The following is a 21,412-nucleotide window of genomic DNA, read 5'->3' as shown; positions in this document are numbered from 1 at the left end:
GGGATTGGGCCTAACCGTTTGTAAACTCCAGATTGATTCTCTGGACGTCTTTTCTGAGGGAAAAAGACGTTCGTCTCGCGCATTGATTCAGAGCGTGCACGGAGAAAGGGGGCTCTTCACAGACGGGTCCTTTGTAGTGAGAGAGAGAGAGAGAGAGAAGGCCAGTGGGGCAAGAAGGATCTGAGAATCAATACGCTGTGTGCAGATCTACCATGATTTTTTTTTTGCCATGAAAACAAATTCAATTTGTGGCCGCCACAAATAAATCAATGTATGGGAAACACTGATGTTCGTACAGGCTGACAAGCAACAGTCTCAAAGTACTATTTAAAATTTGCAGCCGGCTTTAGATGTAAAGCTTTCAAACTATTTCAACCTTGTCATCCCATACACTACAGGTACGATTCTACAACTCCCATGAACACTACCTGCATACAGTGTTTGATTCTGGTACATGTAGGCCTATTTCCTTTGCCTGCACGCCAGTGACTAACAGTGTGAACAAGGCTACAAAGTGGCGGCACACAAGCTACTTTTACACAAGTTACTAGCCACTGAGAAAACTTCTCAGTGGCTAGTAACTTTGGAAAAACACTCGGCACAGCAGCTGGTAAGCTAAAAAGTTGTCAAGCATTGCTCACACCGTACTTACACCTTAGCATCTCAGATTTTTTGCTTTTCTCTGATAAGGTAAGCCATATGGTTAGTGGTAGCCCCTTTCTGACCAAGAATTTTGGTACAGGTGGTGTAACCAAAAGCCACCAATACCACTTTCTATGGAAAAAATTGTAGGTGAAGCCTCAACACTCAGACACATGCATGTGTGTGTGTTTAAGAGTAAAAATACAAGGGAAGAGAAGGTGGACTAAAAGTTACACATTTTATGTAAATTATCTACTTACTCAAAACACTGCTGTTTTACTTTTTGCCTGAACCTGTGGCATCATCTAGAACAGTGGTTTTCAAACTTTTTTTCGCTGACACACATTTTCAAAATGACAAACCATCGCAACCCAAATTATATGAAAACGGGTGTTTGCAAATATAACATTTTCCTATCGTTATTATTTATTTGATGGCGCGCGAGCCAACGTTTTGGGCCTTTATTTGAGCCCTAAATAGTTTTTGGAGCTTTATGTAAAATAAACATAACACAGTTAAACCTTTTGAAGGTGATGTCTTTTTGTCCCTTAATTTTTCAGCCCCACCCTTACGTTTCTTAGCCTGGTTTTCCATAGTTATTCTTCTTCTGGTGGCCAGTCCGCTACTGCGGGGCTGTGCCGTGGTGGTGGATTTTCAAGTCATATCATTTTAAATTCTCGTGCTGTCAGGGGGTGCTGCAGCACCCTCAGCACCCCTAGTTCCCGCGGCCATGCATATGTATGTATTTATTTAAACAAGTTTGAAGCTCATGATTCGTACCTGATGTTTCTGGGTTGGACTTGGACCTTTGTTGACGTGCCTGGCTCTGGCACACGCGTTCTTTTAGTACCTTTCTGAAGCCAGGCTAACATAACGACTTAGAAACTCCGAAACTCTACACACTTTTTTAGTTTCTACGTTTTCAGCAGTGAAAATTCTGTTACGCACTTACGCAGGCATCAGACAGCTTTTTGGAACTAGCGTCCGTGGAGATGCGAACTTCTGATAGGGTGGGCCGACTGCTTGCCTTTACGTGATTCGTCAAGATCTGAGGTAAGTCACGTAGTGTTAGTGCCCTCTGCGTAGTGTAGTTTATGAAACGTTAGGGTCATTACCAATCTCTCTGACACTTTGTCAGTGGTAGAGTACCGTACCCACGCATCACTAATGAGTAACATCTGTAACCAACATTGGTTGTAAGACAGGGTTAAATTAAACAGAGAACAGATATTGAATATTCTGTCAAATTTGGCAGCCTTGTATTTATCCTCATCTTGAAACAGTAAAAGCAAACTGTCCAAAGTCATTCAAAGAACTATATGTAGTGAGTAACTTACTCTATTGCTTCCCACTGTTGCAAAAACCAGAGGGTCCCCCTCTTTACTGTGCCAGTTGAATTGGACTCCAAACAGTGGCTGGCCATGGTCCTCCTGGAAAGGTTTTTTGTCTTGTAATATTTTATGTGATGATAATTAATGCAGTACAGCTAAATATGACAAGTCATGTGGCTTTATTGACACTAGCAATATTACACTAAGCAATGCAGTAAGATTTTGGGGTCAAAAAGGTGAACTTTCAAGGTGTTAATACTGAATGACTATACTCTTTACAGATAATATAAAACTGAATGTGGTACAGGACAATGACTATATGAGTAAGCTACACTGCAAGAAATCTTGATACTCACCTTAAGACTATTAACACACTTGAAAGAATATTTGCATTTCTTAGACTTCCACTTGCCCTTTCCCCAGCTCTTTCTCCCTGGAGCATTGGCTGTATTGGTGGGTGTGTCTGGACGCTCCACATTTGTCCCACTCTCAATGCTGACTGCATCATCCTACACATAAAAATAGGGTTAGGGAAAAAATTCACATGGAAAAATTATATTAGGGCTTTTTTTTTTCTTAATCGTTTCTTTTGTTAACCGTCAGAAGTCATGACAGAAGATTTTTAACTTATTTATTGATGAAGGGAATAATGGCTGCCACACGCATCCTGCATTCGTTTTGTATGTAGTTTATTGCACGTCTCCTAAGGAATCCCTTAATGAAGTGCATGCATATGCAAGTTGAATGCCAACAGAAATTGTGGGAAAGATCCTCTGACGTTCTGCGAGATGGAAACTGGAAACGGCAAAGTAGTACTACAGAATGTCCGTACATTTTGAAAAGCAAATATATGAGCTGATTTGCGATTAGCCATAATTAGATACACCAGTGCATCGTGCCCATGATAAAATTGGTGACACACACACACAGATTCCTGGAATTATAGATAGGGCACAGTGCCCACGATGTCTGACACAAACAGGTTTCTGGAATTATAAATAAAGCAGTGCCCGGGATGCAGCAGGTAATTAAATTTCTTAGTGGTTTTGGTACCTATATTTCTCAGATCACAATTGAAATTCTCTGTCATCTCTGAAGTACTTGTTAAACCTCCACATCTATACTAGTCAAATTGCCAATGCTGTGGTAGCTTACCTTAATGCAAATGATTATGAAGCCTTCACTTGTCTGTTTCCTACTATAAATAACTAGGGGTGTAACAATATATCGTGGGACAATATATCGCAATACACATTTTTTACAATATGTATCGTAGAGTTATGGCAATATTTTTACAATATGACGTCCATTTGATCCTATTGGTTGAGCTACCAACACGCAACCTACTCTGCACTTGCGTCATGCGTGCATTCATTGCATTCACAGAAATTGCTAACCAAGTTAACAAAATTCTACAACAAAGAAAATTATTGAAATAATTTGGAATTAAAATTCCAAAATTAAATGTTTTGGAAATAATCTGTTAATTAAATTTCAGTTTTATTTAAAGATGCTGTAAAGCAAATTCCATGATTTGCTTCTCAGTCCATTATATACATGTGAAATGAGTTCCTGAAAGAATGTGCAAAGCGCGAAAACTTTGTCGCACTGAGTTAGACCGTTTAACAGTTTCTCTCACGTTTTCAGCTCAGGTTTTGTATAGGCGGGGCAAAAACCCAACCTATCTACGTCACAGCGACCTATCTACATCAGATCACAGACAGTTGCATTCTGTTCCTCAGCTGGTACGATGCAAAGACAAAGTAATTAACACATACAACTTTACAGCATCTTTAAAATGTTGTTCAAAATATTGTGATACATATTGTATTGTACACTAGGGCTGTCCCCGACAAAGATTTTCTTTGGTCGACCAAGACTCGACTAAAACGTCTGAAAATCGACTAATCGAAATTTAAAACGCTTTTTTTTTTTTCACACAAAAAGAACGTACAAACATTTTCCAAATCTGACTCAATGGCTGCTGGACATTGCCGATTCAGCCGCTAATAATAGCCTACTAATAATAAGACTCGTATCACCAGTCCTGTTGTAACCAAATGCCGATGGTATTTAGTATCTCTTACAATGTACTACAAATTAAAAATATTGTTTGTTTAACATGCAAATCATCAGAGCGCGCTTATCACTGCCTGAAAACTTGCAGCATGCGAACTTACGTAGAAGCTGAGTGGGGAACGGTGCAACAGAGAAAGATTTTGTTGTCTTGGCCGGAGAAGATAATGTCATTCGATTTGGATGTGATTCTTAAAATAGGCATATTCATTTTTCAACCCAGCGCGTTAGCATGAGCGAAGTAGGGCTAGGCCAACTTACGTTTTTCAGGTGGTAGGCTACATCATATTCGACGTTGAACTATGAAAAATAAACCGTTGTTGGCATGGCGAGTTTGCATGTTTTTCGAGTCACCCGGTATACTTTGTAAATGTAAATGTACTTTAATGAAATGCTGCCATACCACAGATTTCTTTGCCATTCTGACTACACTGAAAAAGTAGGCTATGGCAGAGTTTGTAGTTCGGCAGCCAATTGTGCTCGTGCTGTGTGCAAAATACCAAAACAAAACAAAGCGCAGATTAACGAAAGGGAAAACTTCTCTTGGAAGTCGCTTTGGATAAAAGCGTCTGCTAAATGAATAAATGTAAATGTAAAACAGTAAAACCTTTTCTTTTAAATGATATATTTTTAGAGTTGCTTTATTTGTCCTTAATAATATAATCTACAATTTCTGTAGAACATTTCGTTAATTCAGCAATGATGACACAAGCGGGAATCAGATCTCACACTGCCTTACGGCAGCTTGACTAAAAAAAATCTTACTTAGGAGTCAGGTGGCTGAGCGGTGAGGGAGTCGGGTTAGTAATCCGAAGGTTGCCAGTTCGATTCCCGGTCATGCCAACTGACGTTGTGTCCTTGGGCAAGGCACTTCACCCTACTTGCCTGGGGGGAATGTCCCTGTACTTACTGTAAGTCGCTCTGGATAAGAGTGTCTGCTAAATGACTAAATGTAAAATGTAAATGTACTCGACCAAGAGCATATCGACCAGAAAATCGACTAGTCGACTGAGTGGGGACAGCCCTATTGTACACCCAGTATCGTGATACGTATCGAATCGTGAGCTGAGTGTATCGTTACACCCCTATAAATAAGTTATGTTGATAAAACATTACTGTATTGGTTCTCTGTTATATTGTCTTACCACAACAAACATCTAAACATTTAGGTCATAACAGAAGTCATTACATGCACAATGGTTGGGCCATAATTGTAGGCCTAATTCACCATACAGCGCTTGTACATTTGCAATGTGCTGGCAGTTTTGACATCAGTAAACACATTAATTTCTGTAACAAAATTCACTGATCTATGCTGAGTATATCCACTTAATATTGTCATTCTGTTAGCTAGCCAGCGCCTTTGAAAGCAGCTGAATATCGGTCGTAAAAGCGAATTCTCTTCTAAATAACTAAACAGAATTATACAATTTCTTACTACGCTTAGTTTCATTTCATTGCAAATGCCTTGAACTGACAACATATGTTATACGACTTACAGTTCTCAAGGACGCACACACGCAATCTCAACTGCAGTGTGAAGTGCGTGTCCGTGCTATTTTCCGACATGCACTCTAACAATCACTGATAGACGTCCTAAAATTTTGTACAGCCCTATTTCTGATACCGTGGCGGCAGAAATGTAGCCGTGGCGGGCCGCCATAATCAACAGAGGAAACACTGCATATTCTATAATAAAATGTTTCATTGAATGCAATTGGTTGCCTTGTATATTCTGTTCTATTTACCAAACCCCTTGTCTTAAATTGAGCAGTTGCTGGTGTGAGCTACAGTAGCTAGCTTTCTTTGCACTTTAATCCTTATCTCCGAAATGCAGAAAAAATTTAAGGGGTTAACTGATTTTAACTATAGCCTTTTATATGATGTTTTTATAGTCTAAAGTTGAAACAGGGTTCTTGCAGTTTTCAGTAAGTCAAATTTAACACCTTAAGACATTTTAAGACCATAAAGATTGAAAAGTAAGACCTACACAACACATTAACAAAAAAATATTCAAATCAAAGAAAATCTGGAGAAAAATATATATTTCAATGAATTCACATTAGTAACCTAATTGAATATTTTTTGGGCAAAGTTTGCAACGAGCCTCGTACCTGGAGCTGGGTACCACTTATAACCAACAGCGGAAATCGCTGTGATCTAGCCATGTCTCGTTGAAAATACACTTTCCCATTTTCCACACGTAACCGAACTTTAACAAACTCTGAGGAGACGCAGACGTATTTCGCGGGCAGGTATTGCATTTATCACGGGATTTGTAGTTTTATCACCGCATACGTACCAACACCAATATCCCCAAGAAAGAACTACAACCCTCCGAACCAACGTTTTGAGGACAGTGAGCTCCGCTTTGTAGGCTGCGACTCAATACTTTTTTGCTACTTTGTAATAACTTTCTGCGGCCAGCGTTTCTGGAAATGAACAAGGGTAAAACCTTTTTTAGACCTGACTAAATTTAAGACCTCAGATGAAAATCTGTCAGTTTTTAAGACGTTTTAAGGCCTTAAATTTAAAGTTCTGAATTTGAGACTCGATTTTTTATTAAAGAAAAAAGAAAATAACATTACAAAAAAAATGATTTTTTTACATTTTTGAAACGATGTGAATCGCTAGAAGACTGAATTGCGATTCAAATGTGAATCGATCTTTGTCCCCACCCCTACCTGTTATACATTCTGAGCTTTGAAAAACTGCCATTCATTATTTAACTAATGAAGCTGGCCGCAACCATCTCTCAACTTCCGGCACAAAAATAGGAACAGATGAGGGAAAGACTAGTTTTAAGTATGAGCCTACATTAGATACAAATGTAATACACAAACACTATGCAGTAAATGTTTATTGAGCTTATAATGCCAGTGTTGTCATACCACTGCATCAAAGAGTTGAGTCTGCACAATTAGCCAAGTACGCATCTCAATCTAGATAGGTGTGTTCTCCGTCCTCACGGTCTTGCAAGACCATTCTCACAAGAACACTTGGCAAGAACATTCTTCTCAAGAACACAAGTACGTTCTGAGCGTTCTTAGGATTGATAAACAGCCAGTGTGTCAAGTTTGCTATCGTTATCTGGATACGACCATGTACAGTTGGCGAGAAGTGTCAATGTAGGGTTTGGCGATAGCCAAAGTATATACTTTTATCACAATGTTGTTGGGTGTTTTTATCACAATGTTTTATTCATCAATGTTAATAATCACAATATATTTTATTGTAATAATGCTGAACTTACAGTTAAAGATCCCATGACATGCTGACGAATTTGGATGCTTTTACATAGGCCTTAGTGGTCCCCTAATACTGTATCTGAAGTCTCTTTCCCGAAATTCAGCCTTGGTGCAGAATTACAGCCACAACGAGCAGTCCCACAATGAGCTTTCCTCAGGATTGGCCGTTTCTGTGTCTGTAGTTTTAAATGCTATCAGGAAGAAAGAGGCATGGCTAACTGCCATGCTTCGGTCGTTTGCAAGCCATGATGTCTCGAGGAAAAACCAATGTCGCGCTTGCACGGTCGTAGATAATTTTTTCATTGGTGGGCAAAGCAGAGAAAGGGGAGGTAACCCCCTATTGTGACGTCACAATATAGGGATTTTCAAAACCTCTCAAAAGAATACCCAGGGCTTGGTTTACACCTATCGAAATATCGAGCCACTGGGGGACCAAAGGCAGGCTAGGGGAACTCATAGTAATGTTAAATAACCTTCTAAAGTGAAGATTTCATGTCATGGGACCTTTAAGAGTATTCTCCTTAGGACAGAACCCAAAAGAAACCTGAAGGTTCATTGTGGTTTATAACTACAGCTGTGAAAAATAACTCGTTAACAAGTTATGATTAAATTACAGGATTAACTAGCTTTGTTTTTTTTACACATTTAACGTAATATACCCACAATTCCACCTAATCTGCACTAGTCGCCGCTCTAATGCAGTCAGACGGCAGCTGCTATCCAAACAAACCAACAACATGGATAATTCTGATGAACCTGAGGACCTTCTGGATGGGAAGTTCGTCTTCCAAAATAAACAAAAATGGAACATTCAATAAAACCAAAGTGATGTGCACACTTTGCGGGACGACATTATCGTTTCACCGAAGCAATACCAGCCTAAAGTACCACCTCAAGCATGCGTTGGTCGGTGAGGGGAGTTCAAGTGGAATGCGCCAAACCACCCTCACTGAACAGCATAGGCCCCTCACTAAGGCCGAATCCCAATTCTCTGTCTTACCCCTACCCCTATGTTTTGCGCGTTCATGTGAGAGTATGGGCTGTCCCAATACCCATTTTGATCAAGGGGTAGAGATTTGGCTATACCGTTTCAACCGCGATATACTTTTATACTATATTTTTGTATTACACGTGTCAATTAAATGTCTGGTTGTTGTATTGTATATAAGCCATCATATAAATCGCATTCTTGCGATATTTAGAATTGTAGTTTAACTTTTATTTGATTTGCTATTTTCTTTTGACCATGAAGCACATTTGCGTTGGTCTGACGGAACGGAGTGTATTTTGCCTAAGCGGACCACATTCATGCCGATGCCAATTAATTACATATTTGATGACCCATTCTGCAGGTAACCAATGCCGGGAAATATAAAACTGAGGCTTTAACATATCGACCGAGCTGTAACAAGGTTGATACGCCGAAACCAAAGTTAGATATGGATAGTAAAACTCAGACTGATCGCTTTCGCTTATTTAGACATTTTCGTCGGAGGGCATTACGGATCCGTATTGAGCTGTGTGTAGATCACCACGCGGATGGCATGACTGCGCATTAGCCAATCGGAACGCTCGTACTCGTAACTTTTTGGAGTCTTTGACTCGAGCAAAGCACCGCAAAGACGCACAATAATGAAAAATTCACGAGCTGTATGAAGCTGAAAAAAATTATGGAAAATTACTTGGCTGCTACGAAACATGTGGCGCTGACAAGGGATCACTGGACGTCTGTGAGTAACAATAACTACCTGGGTGTACATCTAATCAACGATGAATAGGGGTGTAACGATACACTCAGCTCACGATTCGATACATATCACAATACTGGGTGTACGATACAATACGTATCACAATATTTTGAACACCATTTTTTATTAAACAAATTCAATTAACAGATTTTTTCCAAAACATTAAAACATTTGACAATAATTTTCTTTGTTGTACATACACTCGAGTTCAATCAGTTCCAAGCGATTTCTGTGAATGCACGCATGACGCAGGTGCAGAGTAGGTTTTGTGCTGGTAGCTCAACCAATAGGATCAAACGGACTTCATATTGTAAAAATATTGCCATAACTCTACGATACATATTGTAACATTTTTGTATTGCAATATATTCTTCCACAATATATTGTTACACCCCTACCGATGAAGGTAAGTTCAAGTCGTTTACACTAACGTGCATGAAAACAGAAGAGCAAGAAAATCGGTAATCGCGATTAATCCACAGAAACCTGTGATTAATTTAATTAAAATGTTTAATCATTTCAAAGCTCTAAATAACATAACATTTTTGGAATTATTTTAATAATACAATTTGCATGAGGGACTTGTCCCCATCAATGTTTAACGTAAGAAATGTTGTTACAGGGCTCAACATGAAAAAATGTTGGCACTGGCCCCACTGAGTGGGTTTGAAACTTACTGGCCCCAAGACAATTTTTACTGGCCCCCCCTCCAAAAGTTGTAATTTATAATTGTTACAACAAAACCAAAGACTTCTAAGTTGTGTTATTCTGTTAACATGTTTAACCATTTATTAAACACATCCTGGATATAAAAAGAACAATTCTCACAGATCACATTTCTAGTGATAAAAAATTAAAAGGTAATAGTCAGCCAAACAATTGACTTTTAACCTCAAACATGACGTGCTCTCTTCCCTGCTGACAGCCATCTCTGCACAGCTCTGTCAGGCTGAAACTGAAACCTCTGGTCCCTCAATGCTAATATATAAAAGCTTCCATACTAAGTACCCAAGTCGACACCATTCTTCTGCTGCAGTTCAATAGCCTGGGGGAACGAGACGAACGGCGGGCCCTTCTTAATTACGTGATATTTACATTTAGTCATTTAGCAGACGCTCTTATCCAGAGCGACTTACAGTAAGTACAGGGACATTCTCCCCGAGGCAAGTAGGGTGAAGTGTCTTGCCCAAGGACACAACGTCATTTGGGTACGGCCGGGAATCAAACTGGCAACCTTCTGATTACTAGCCCGCTTCCCTAACCGCTCAGCCACCTGACTGATATGCCGTTGTTATAAGTCGTGCAATAACACGATGGGCATCTACATTTAAATTTCTGACCAGCATGGTCATCGGCCTGGAAGATGGATTGTCAACCATCCGCTTAGCTGTCATGCAAACCAGGTGCTGTCTGCTAGCATGGCTCTAGGATTGTTTTCGAAAATTGTTGGTGCCTGTGTAAAAAGATACACTTTTGTCCGCTTTAGACGGGAACATACGACAGACGACACAGTGCATCTTCGTTCCATAAAAAAAGTTGCTTCCGTTTGAGCTTGTAGCTCTACTTTGCTGCCATCTTCACCTTATTGTCTCGCGCCAGTCTCGCACCAGTTGTTAAAAAATTTATCGAGATTAGAGAATTCCAATTTGACAACCACTCGTCACTCACTACTCAACTCTTGATTTGCCAACTGTGCACCCCGCACGAGCTGCAAAGTTATTTATGCATTTAGCAGATAGCAAAACATATGAAGGATGTTAAGTTTTACAATGCAAATTTTTTTTTCAATCAATAATTTGCAGTGGCCCGATCGGGCCAGTGAGTTGCTAGTTTAACTGTCCCAACGTTACTTTTGACTGGGCCCGGGCCATTGTTATTGTCAAGCCCTGGGTTTGCTCTGACAAGAGCCTTGTATAGGATTGCACTCGCGCATATGCAACCTACAAATTTCGGATTTATTGGGTGTGCACACGTCAGCACACATTAGCAACGACGCATAGATACGACGTTCTAGTAAGACAGCGATATCAGCGAGTCCTCAGCATTAGTATCGTAGCTAGTCTTAATCTGCCAGACAAGTGGGTTACCCTTCGTTTGGTGAGCAGTTTCACAAGCCCTTCTTACCCAGCGTCATGGAGCTGAGCAGCTAAATACTTATTAGCACTACCGTTGCTACTGTATCCCTGACTGTGTTTGCGCTGTTGCGCTGTTATACTCAGCAAGTATCGTGTCGTGGTGTCGGAGGACTGATCGAAAAGCACATCATACATTTAAGTCATTTAGCTAAGACTTGCAGTACGTAATGTCACATTAAATAATGTATTTAAACTCAAACGTATGTGGTGCGTCGCTGTTTAGGGGTGCTTGGCGACCCCTAAAAAGGGTCTAAAATTGCCACTGAATTGTACCCTCTCCAGTGACATTAATAATTGCATTGCAGGTTAATATAAGGTGTGCCCCTAAATTTTCTGCTTGTGCTCCTAAATTTTTCAGTCAGGGGCTACTGTGCTCCTAGTAAAAAAAAGTTAGTCTGGAGCCCTGCACTGGGGCTTTACACATCCTGCCGCTAGGGTTTGAAATGTGGTCTTCTGGCTCTCTGTCCCTCCTCCATCAATCTCTTCAATGAGGCTGAAGCATCGAGCTAGCGAGTTATCTAGCTATTTAACTAGCTATCGCGGAAGATGGTTCCCTGTCACATGACGGAGTGTAGTGACAAGTGATTGGTTAATATTAGCCGTCAATCTAAAATCTGTATTAAAGTTAAGAATGTAAAGATGAAGTTTAATTGATTATGTAATGTTGGATAGAACTGTGGACTGGCCACAGCAGATCCTGTGCAATAGGCCAATTAGCAAGCAAAGAAATTAAAACAGGTTGCACCATAAACATTTGCACAAATGCTAATGCTGGTGTCAGGTGGCTGAGCGGTTAGGGAATGGGGCTATTAATCATAAGGTTGCCGGTTCGATTCCGGCCGTGCCAATGACGTTGTGTCCTTGGGCAAGGCACTTCCCCCTACTTGCCTCGGGGGAATGTCCCTGTACTTACTGTAAGTTGCTCTGGATAAGAGTGTCTGCAAAATGACAATGTAAATGCTCCCAAATATATTTATAATTTGCTGACAATTTTGGGAGCAATTTCAAGCCCTGCTGAAGCCTCATTGTACAGCGCTCAACAGACACAATCACATAAAATGATGGAGTATACCGACTATTGATTTTAGAAAATCTAATTAAAGCTTAAATGTTGAGGATGATTATTCTACAGCTAATTATTTCAATATGTCACATTCTTATAAACTTCAATACATGTTTTGTTTTTTTGGCAAGAAAGAGTAATCTGTCAACTGTCTCAGGCTTTAAAAGCTGCCCTATGGCAGGTCACAATGTTACCACTTGTGCGAAAAGCATGCTCTGCGGGGAAATTGGTGGTAGGCATGCAAAGGTGGCACTTTGCCAGGCAGCTAACTGAGAAAGAATGTTCCATGGATCTTCCACCATGCCAGAAGATTTGTCTCACTGTCTGCGAGTAGTTGTTCAGTTCAGCTTCAATGGCCTGCTGTTCTGTCAGAACTGATGTGGAGCTGGTTTAATATTTGTTCCTTTTTCCGTCCAGAGCTAGAACTGTAGCTAGCTGGCTGATTATCTCGTTAGCAGAATTTGGGAACCTATGCGTTGATGAAATATAACCCAAGGTGTAATCTAACCATCAATTTATATTGTTAGACCACTCATTTGGCTAGTAGGCCTATGCTACTGTTGTTATCCCTTCTCCAAATTTACGTTCATGACGAAGAACAATGGTAGCATGCATTTAAAGCTTGTTAACCGCGTTAACCAGCGTGTCCCACGCGCCATGGACAAAAGGGAGCAAATAATGCTCTTTTTTAAATTATTTTTTAGAACGAGTCGCATAGACTAATGTTTCCTGCAGTTCACACGATATTAATGTGTATTACATGTGTTTACACTGAAAAGTGGACACTGGAGTATACCAAAGGTGTAAGAGAGGCAGTTTAGCTAGCTCTAGAGCTAATATTTAAGACAGAAGTAGGCAATTACTTTTGGATTCATAAACAGTACGTAGTTCGGACTACAATGTTAGCTACCATACTATATCACATTTATTTAAATGTATGTTTGGTTTTCCCTTGATGCCTAAAGTTCCCAATTCGCTAGCATTAGCTAGCTACAGACAGTAGCTAGATGAACGAACAGAAAAGTTTCCATATAACGCTAATTATCTAATAACTCTATAGAACTGTAATAATTCATTTCACTCACATTTTCATCCCCGGAAAGGTCAGGATTACTATTCTCGTCACTACTTAATTTTTGTTTTTTCGTTGGCATCTCCTTTCCCGCCTCAGAGGTTCCGGACATGCTCATGTACTCTCTCATTCTCTCAAACTTTCTGAGCTTGGCAAAGGAATCTGAAAGAAACAGCCAAGTGGACCGTGATCTCCCGATTTTCTTCACAGCAACACGACTTCCGGGTTACGATAGAGGAAGCAGTAAACACTACGCATTTTTGTAAATAGTTTTTTTTTTTAAAGCAGTGCACATTAATCAACTGACAATCGCAGATTTTCACTCTTCCATGCGCATAGGCTACCCCTGGACTACTGTCTAGTAGGGATGGGCAAACGATGCCTTGTGAAGCTTTGGTGGTTTCTTCCGGATTGTGCCGAACCAAAGAGCCGAACTATTGGCGCATTGAAATTGGAGAGCACAGTGACATCTAGTGGTCAGATAAAATTATAGCAGCCGTTTAAACTAACTGAATGAGATGTAGCAGTAGTTTCTGACGGTACTTCGCCTGTTAATTATTCAATGTCGTTCATTTTTGTAAGGCTACGTGATGGTCTAATATTCGTGTTCATTCATTAAAACCATACATGTGTATTTTAGAACTGTGTAATTTTCATACAATAAATATGTTTTACTGTGATGTTCAACTAGTCTACATTTATTCATTTAGCATTTAGCAGACGCTTTGGATAAAAGCGTCTGCTAAATGAATAAATGTCTACACCACACTTTGTAATGTTCAGCAAACAGTATAAGGGCGGTAGAATGCTTAAGTGTATGGAAGTATTAAATGACCGCTGATACAGAGTAGTAGCCTACACGACCACTCTGCTTATATAGCTGTCTCTTTCCTTACATTTTGTGATATGTATTGTGAATCAGGGGAATACTTCGGACAGTGGGGATGTGCTTGTGCAATATGAAAAGGCAGTGTACCATAACGGGGTTCGGGGGAATGTGTTTGTGCAACAGTCTTATTTGATAACATTTATAAGTTCTTATTCAGGAACATGATTTGTTACTTGTTTGTTGTTGTTTAGAAGTGCGCCACAACTTTGAACCAGTTCGTGACGTCTGAAGCATTGAACGTCATCAATCACGTGACATCGTAATTTGACACAAGCTCCAAACCACTTTTGCGAAACTGTGGGTATTGGTTTTGCGACACAAGCATCGATGCATCAGTGCCAGACGTCCCATCCCTACTGTCTAGCACAGGGGTCACCAACACGGTGCCCGCGGGCACCAGGTCGCCCCCAAGGACCACATGAGTCGCAGGCCTGTTCTAAAAATAGCACAACTCACCAGTGAGCTGCGTCAAAAATTTAATTTTATTCTGTTGCTATTCTTTTTTAATCACACTTGCATTTATATATATTTGAAAATGACAATATAAAAATGCTTTTATTGATAAAAGTTAAAACCAGTATTGTGCGCATGACAACACTTTAGCATTCGTGGAGCAGCGAAGATGGGGAGCTGAATGCGGTTTCTTACCCTAAAAACATGGCAGAAAAAGAAAGAAAACTTAGTATTTTCACAGTGAATGGGAGGACGAGTCATTTTTTACTACTGTGAAAGAAAGCTGCGTGTGTCTCATTTGCAGGGCGAATGTGGCGACCATAGATATATATGAAGGCTAGATGTCTTACGGCAGAGTCTAGAACGTCCGCGCATGGCGGCCATCTTGCTACGGTCAACTCGCTCACCCATAACATTGTGTTGGTGCTACATGTACTTTTTAAATGACCATAACTTGCTCAATTTTCAACCTATTTTTAAACGGTTTGGTTTGTTATCAACGTCAGACATGTCGTTATGCCACTGCATACTTATGAATAATTTTTTTATAGAATAGGAGTATGCGACTGGTCATTAGGGGCAGGTGCCCCATCTGTTGTCAAGAGAAAGAACTGGAACAAAACTAGAGAGGATACAATTTCTGGGGAAATTGTAGGGTGTGCTTGCTTGCGTCGTTTGCACAGGGGTCTGTATATTTTATATAAAAATGCATCGGGCCTACTTATTATTTATAAAGATTACATAGATTTAAAAGCATCTTTTTTTTGCTGCTCATTTACAACTCAAAATATGAGTGAAGTGTAGAATGAAATATGATGTCTTCTCATTTCCCCTGCAAGAGGCAGCTGACAGGCTGAATCAAAACGAATACATTTGGCAGACCGGTGTACAAATGGACCTAATCTCTATGACTTAAACGTCCTTTTAAGTTGTCCCTTCTCGTGATATTTTCAGGCATTTAGACTACTCATATTGCATTCATTCATTAATAAAGAACCCCCTTTTAAGATTATTCTACGACTTTACCGGCAGAAGATAGAATCGCGATTCAAACAGTACCATCTGCTAACTGAAAATATGCCCCCAAAAACGTAAATAAGCTTGACATTTATTTAGTGGAAAATAGCTAATTCATAAAAAGCTCACTGGTAGCGATCATTGTCAGTAACTACTCAAAATGCGATATAGCCCTGTGTGGAGAAGCTGCCCCGGTAAATTCTACTACTACAGTACAGTACTAGACTACTGCTGTGTTCGTCTTGATAGCGATTGCGTTGGTTGAATTCGATTAAACGTTCCGTTGTACGGTTTAGGCTGAAATTAATTATTTTCATGAACAGATTGACAAAGTTTAGGCTGTGGCAATGAAGTTCAGGTTAGTAGTCAGATAGTTTCCCTACTGAAAGACTTTTGAGTAAGGGGAGTGCCGAACATGTTCTGTTGCCGTTTGACTTAAACAGCTGAGGAGTTGTTGTTAGCTACTCACACTAGTGTCTCGGGTACAGTAGGCTACAGCGTTGCAGTGAGCTACACTGGTTTGAAACCACAGGTAATGGTAATTTCACCAACAAATCGTTTACTAATGTCAGAATAAATCCTACAACGAAAATGTATATGTGAGGAATGTTTATTTTAACGATTGAAAACAGATACATCATAGACCACTGTAGTATGTGTTGCCCCGGCAACACAGGCTAATGTCATGATGCTAATATGTCAGTGAAATAGTAGACTACTGTTTCCGAAAGTAGATGTACTTCCTTAATAATATCAGCTTATATTGTACATTACACATCACAATTGTGTGTCATATCACAAAGTAAAATGAGTAAATATTTATCACCCTGGCCTCTTTGCTTGTGGCGTTTCTGCAGCTGCCTTGCAGTAAAGCTATAGTTAGCCTAGCTATCCCCCAAGTTAACAGATGCGAAACGAATGTTCTGCCAAAGGTAGTCACGCGTGTTTTCGTGACATTATTGCAGACCGGTGTAAAAATTGACCTAATCTCTATGATTTAAACGTCATTTTAAGTTTTTCTCTTCTCATGATATTTTCAGGCATTTAGCCTACTCATATTGCATTCATTCATGAATAAACAACCCCTTTGAAGATTATTCTACGACGTTACCCGGCAGTAGAAGATGGAATCGCAATTCAAACGGTACCATCTGCTAACTGAAAATATGCCCGCCAAAACGTAAATAAGCTTGACATTTATTTAGTGGAAAATTGCTCATTCATAAAAAGCTCACTGGTAGCGATCATTGTCAGTAACAACGCAAAATGCGATATAGCCCTGTGTTGAGAAGCTGCCCCGGTAAATTGTACTACTACAGTACAGTACTAGACTACTGCTGTGTTCGTCTTGGTAGCGATTGCGTTGGTTGAATTGGATTTAACGTTCCGTTGTACGGTTTAGGCTGAAATTAATTATTTTCATGAACAGATTGACAACGTTTAGGCTGTGGCAATGAAGTTCAGGTTAGTAGTTAGATAGACTTTTGATTTAAGTAAGGGGAGTGCCGAACATTTTCTGTCACCGTTTGACTTCCTAAACAGCTGTGTACTGTAGCTAGATGTTTTTGTAGTGTGTCTCGCGTAAGCTACAGCGTTGCAGTGAGCTACACTGGTTTGAAACCACAGGTAATGGTAATTTCACCAACAAATCGTTTTCTAATGTCAGAATAAATCCTACAACGAAAATGTATATGTGAGGAATGTTTATTTTAACGATTGAAAACAGATAACGCTACATCATAGACCACTGTAGTATGTGTTGCCCGGGAAACACAGGCTAATGTCATGATGCTAATACTTCAGTGAAATAGTAGACTACTGTTTCCGAAAGTAGATGTACTTCCTTAATAATATCAGCTTATATTGTACATTACACATCACAATTGTGTGTCATATCACAAAGTAAAATGAGTAAATAGTTATCACCCTGGCCTCTTTTCTTGTGGCGTTTCTGCAGCTGCCTTGCAGTAAAGCTATAGTTAGCCTAGCTATCCCCCAAGTTAACAGATGTGAAACGAATGTTCTGGCAAAGGTAGTCACGCGTGTTTTCGTGACGTTAGTGACGCAGTGACGTTAGTAACGTCAGTGACTGTGGCTAGCAAATTAGCCACGTTAGCTTCACTTTTCGCCACAAAAACTTAACTTACGCTTAAACCATGCAACGGAACGTAAATTCCAATAGAAGCAACTCAATCGCTACCAAGACGAAACTTTTGACACCTACGTTGTCTATGTAGGCCAAGTATTTACTGAGTTTTAGGGGGGCAAAAAGAAATAAAAAAAATAATAATAATAATATATATGTGAGACAACAAAGGTTGTGCTCTCGCCGAAGGCTTGAGCACACCCAATTATGTTATTTTTTATTTCTCGAAGATTACTTCGTATAATTTCTTATCTATGAATATAGCATCTTCCTGAATTGCATATCATTCATTTGTGTTATTATTTTATTTAATATTTATTGGTCCCTGCCTTGCTGCTTCAGACTGCGTTCTGCCGATTCGAGTAGTAGTCGGCCATAGGCTAATCGTGAAGGTTGGGCTCTGGTGGGGCTAGCCCCTCTCTCACAATGCAATGTACATTGGACGTGGGAAAGTATTAATACGCATGCTCAGAATGTAATGAAATGTGGATCACACAAATTTGATGCCAAGTGGGGCTGAGAGCCGGTAGCCCCACCCAGAGCCATAGAAAAAGAGAGTTGCGACACGCTTTGATCTCGCCGACACGTGATCACGTGGTTCATGTAGCTCGCTGTAGTTCCAAAAAAACCCACTGCTGTCTACCGGTTTGAATGGATTTCAATGAAGCTGGCCAACGGAAGTCGCTTTCTCAGGCAAATGGGGAGTCAGGTGGCTGAGCGGTTAGGGAAGCAGGCTAGTAATCTGAAGGTTGCCAGTTCGATTCTCCGGCTGTGCAAAATGACGTTGTGTCCTTGGGCAAGGCACTTCACCTTACTTGCCTCGGGGGGAATGTCCCTGTACTTAATGTAAGTCGCTCTGGATAAGAGCGTCTGCTAAATGACTAAAATAAAATAAATAAAAATAAATGATGAACAGGCTCGGTTAAATAAATCTGATATTCTGGCTATCTTCAGCAGACTTGTATCTACAAAAGGCAGTCCTCCCTGACGTGTTTGGTGTAGAATGGAGTGAAATACAACATTGTGAACACTCACTGCCAGTGAAACACAGGAAAAAAGCTAGAGCTTTTTTGTCACATGGTTCCGGTAGCTCGCTGTAGTTAAACAAAACCCCCACTGCTGTCAACCTGTTTGAATGGTTTTCGGCGGGACAGACAGCAGCACCATCTCGATTCACGGACATTTTCGGTATATTAACACATAATGGCCGGGTTTCCCAGATTCGTTAAGAAGCTCTTAACGCCAAGAGCTTCTTAGGAGCCGCTCTTAACGAATCTGGGAAACCCGGCCAATGTCAATTGGGTACTGGTGTGTTGTATCATGTATGTCTGATACTTTATTAACATGTATGTATTACATGAACTTATAATACATAACGCAATATTGTGAAGCAGATCTAGAAATGGCTATGCTAGTTACCATACGGTACCAATTGTACTGTACCATACTGTACATACCAAACAGTAGCCTTATGAGGACTAACTATATTGTTCCACTTAACGTTTAACCTTCGACTGTTGAAGTAAATGGGACTTTTTATTCATCAGCCCACTTACAATTTACCACATTAACAACACTTATATTTGTAGTACTTGATGCAAGTTGAATCTAACCATTATCACCAGCAACTGCTCAATTTAAGACAAGAAAGGAGTTTGGTAAATAGAACAGAATAAACAAGGCAACCAACTGCATTCAATAAAACATTTTATTGTACAATATGTCCAGTGTTCTTCCACTCCTTTTGTTTGTGGTGATCTTCTGGATATGATACATGTAGGCCTACAGCTAGCTAGAGTTACAGTGTTGCTTACGTAGACCTACAGTCTAGCTCCAACTGCATTTAGAATCTAACAAGCTTACGATAAACTTTAACTAAAGCTGGCTATATAAAATACTACTAATAACAATTGATATGTGGTGGTCGAAATATGAAAAAATGCAGAATTTTCGTGAATTTACCAGCTAACTTGCTTCGGACCCCTTAGTCTGCAATTCATTGTTGCTAGCTCTACTAACTAGGCTAAAAAGAGCTATATATAGAAGACTTACTTTGTATGCCAACGAACACCAATAATTAGAACTAATTTGACAGACTATAAGCCAACTGACTTCTGGTTATGATACACATGCTCTCTAGCTAGCTTCAGTAAAAGTGTTGCTTATGTTAGATACTAGCTAGACCTACCTTTGACATCGATAACTGTGACACCTCAGAGACCTGTGACTGCTCAGAAGAGACCATCCTCAGGTAATGGGGTCCACCAAATGGGGTCCCAGCCAAGAGGGCATGTGAACCACCAACCGATGTGCGCAGGGACATGGTCGCACATTTCCTGTGAAGACAACGAGAGGACGCTGCAGACACTGCATAAAAGGATATTCTAGAAAGCTCTGCAGAAAGTGCAATCTCCGTCTCTGCTTTTCAGAGGAAAGGAACTGCTTTTGGGACTACCATTGCACGTGAACAATGGACCCCGTGGTCTTTGAAGTTTTCATTCTGTTTTTATAATATTGATCCTTTTTTATTTTTTCATACATTCTAATTCATCAAAATATGACTGTTGGGTGATTATTATTAATGAAATGTACTGTTATAGTGCTATGTAAGCAATCCACACTCCAAATTAACCATTAGTTGTTTTGTGTATTTGTTCTGACAGTTTGAGAGCAAATGCTGAAATTCTGAGCTTTACAAAGTGCATAGGTCACTGATCATAACAACAAGATAGCCAAAAAACATCGCGAGTAGCCAAAACATGAAACACACATTGTGAACAACCAAAGTAAGTGCCAAAGGGAAGAACCATAAGAGCATGTAGTTAAACAAGTTACAATTAAACAACATGAACCGCTATAAGTGCAAGTGTACCTGTGGAAAAAAGCAAGCAACAGTAATAAAAACAATATATCACAGCGAGAACTAAAATTTAAATCAGTTACCACTAACCACAAGAGCAACAAGTCTCTAAGCGAGTCATTGTGATCCTTGAGGAAACTAACATCGGGTCAAGCGAACCATTCCTAGGTACCGTTGTACTCCCGGAACAAGTGCGTCTTGAGCCTTTTCTTGAAGGTGGAGAGACAGTCAGTATCTCTGATGGAGGTGGGGAGTTGATTCCACCACTGGGGGGCCAGACAGGAGAAGAGCTTGTGTTGGGACCGGGCGGTCTTGAGCGGTGGGACCACCAGGCGGTTGTCTGAAGAAGACCGTAGGTGACGGGTGGGGGTGTAAGGCTGCAGGACAGACTTGATGTAGACGGGTGCAGTCCCGTTCACTGCTCGGAAGGTCAATACCAGGGTCTTGAGTCTGATACGGGCCATGATAAGTAGCCAGTGGAGAGAGATGAGGAGCGGGGTAACATGGGAGCGTCTGGGTAGATTGTAGACCAGGCGGGCCGCTGCGTTCTGAATCCTCTGAAGAGGGCGGGTTGCACATGCTGGGAGACCAGCGAGCAGCGAGTTGCAATAGTCCAACTTGGAGAGGACAAGTGCTTGGACTAGCAGCTGGGTGGAGTGCTCAGACAAGTATCTCCTGATCTTCCGGATGTTGTAGAGGGTGAATCTACACGACCGGGAGACCGCAGCAATG

At 40.4% G+C, this 21,412-nt stretch overlaps 1 protein-coding gene across 1 annotated transcript in view; it reads right to left on the bottom strand.

The window, feature by feature from the left end:
• The window catches only part of eed (embryonic ectoderm development), a 74,510-nt gene extending 61,023 nt beyond the window's left edge, over positions 1–13,487 (bottom strand). Inside the window, exons 1-3 of the mRNA XM_067260824.1 lie at positions 13,329–13,487; positions 2,330–2,482; positions 1,980–2,072 (exon numbers count right to left, since the gene is read on the bottom strand). Coding sequence (XP_067116925.1) covers positions 1,980–2,072; positions 2,330–2,482; positions 13,329–13,445 — 363 coding nt within the window. The 5' untranslated portion in view covers positions 13,446–13,487. The remainder of the gene's footprint in view (positions 1–1,979; positions 2,073–2,329; positions 2,483–13,328) is intronic.
• Between the last annotated feature and the right edge of the window lie 7,925 nt (positions 13,488–21,412).

Source organism: Osmerus mordax, chromosome 22 (genome assembly GCF_038355195.1).
Source record: "Osmerus mordax isolate fOsmMor3 chromosome 22, fOsmMor3.pri, whole genome shotgun sequence".
Classification (NCBI taxonomy): domain Eukaryota; kingdom Metazoa; phylum Chordata; class Actinopteri; order Osmeriformes; family Osmeridae; genus Osmerus; species Osmerus mordax.
Note: the sequence above shows the minus strand (reverse complement) of the source record. Positions and strands in the feature narration are given on the sequence as shown.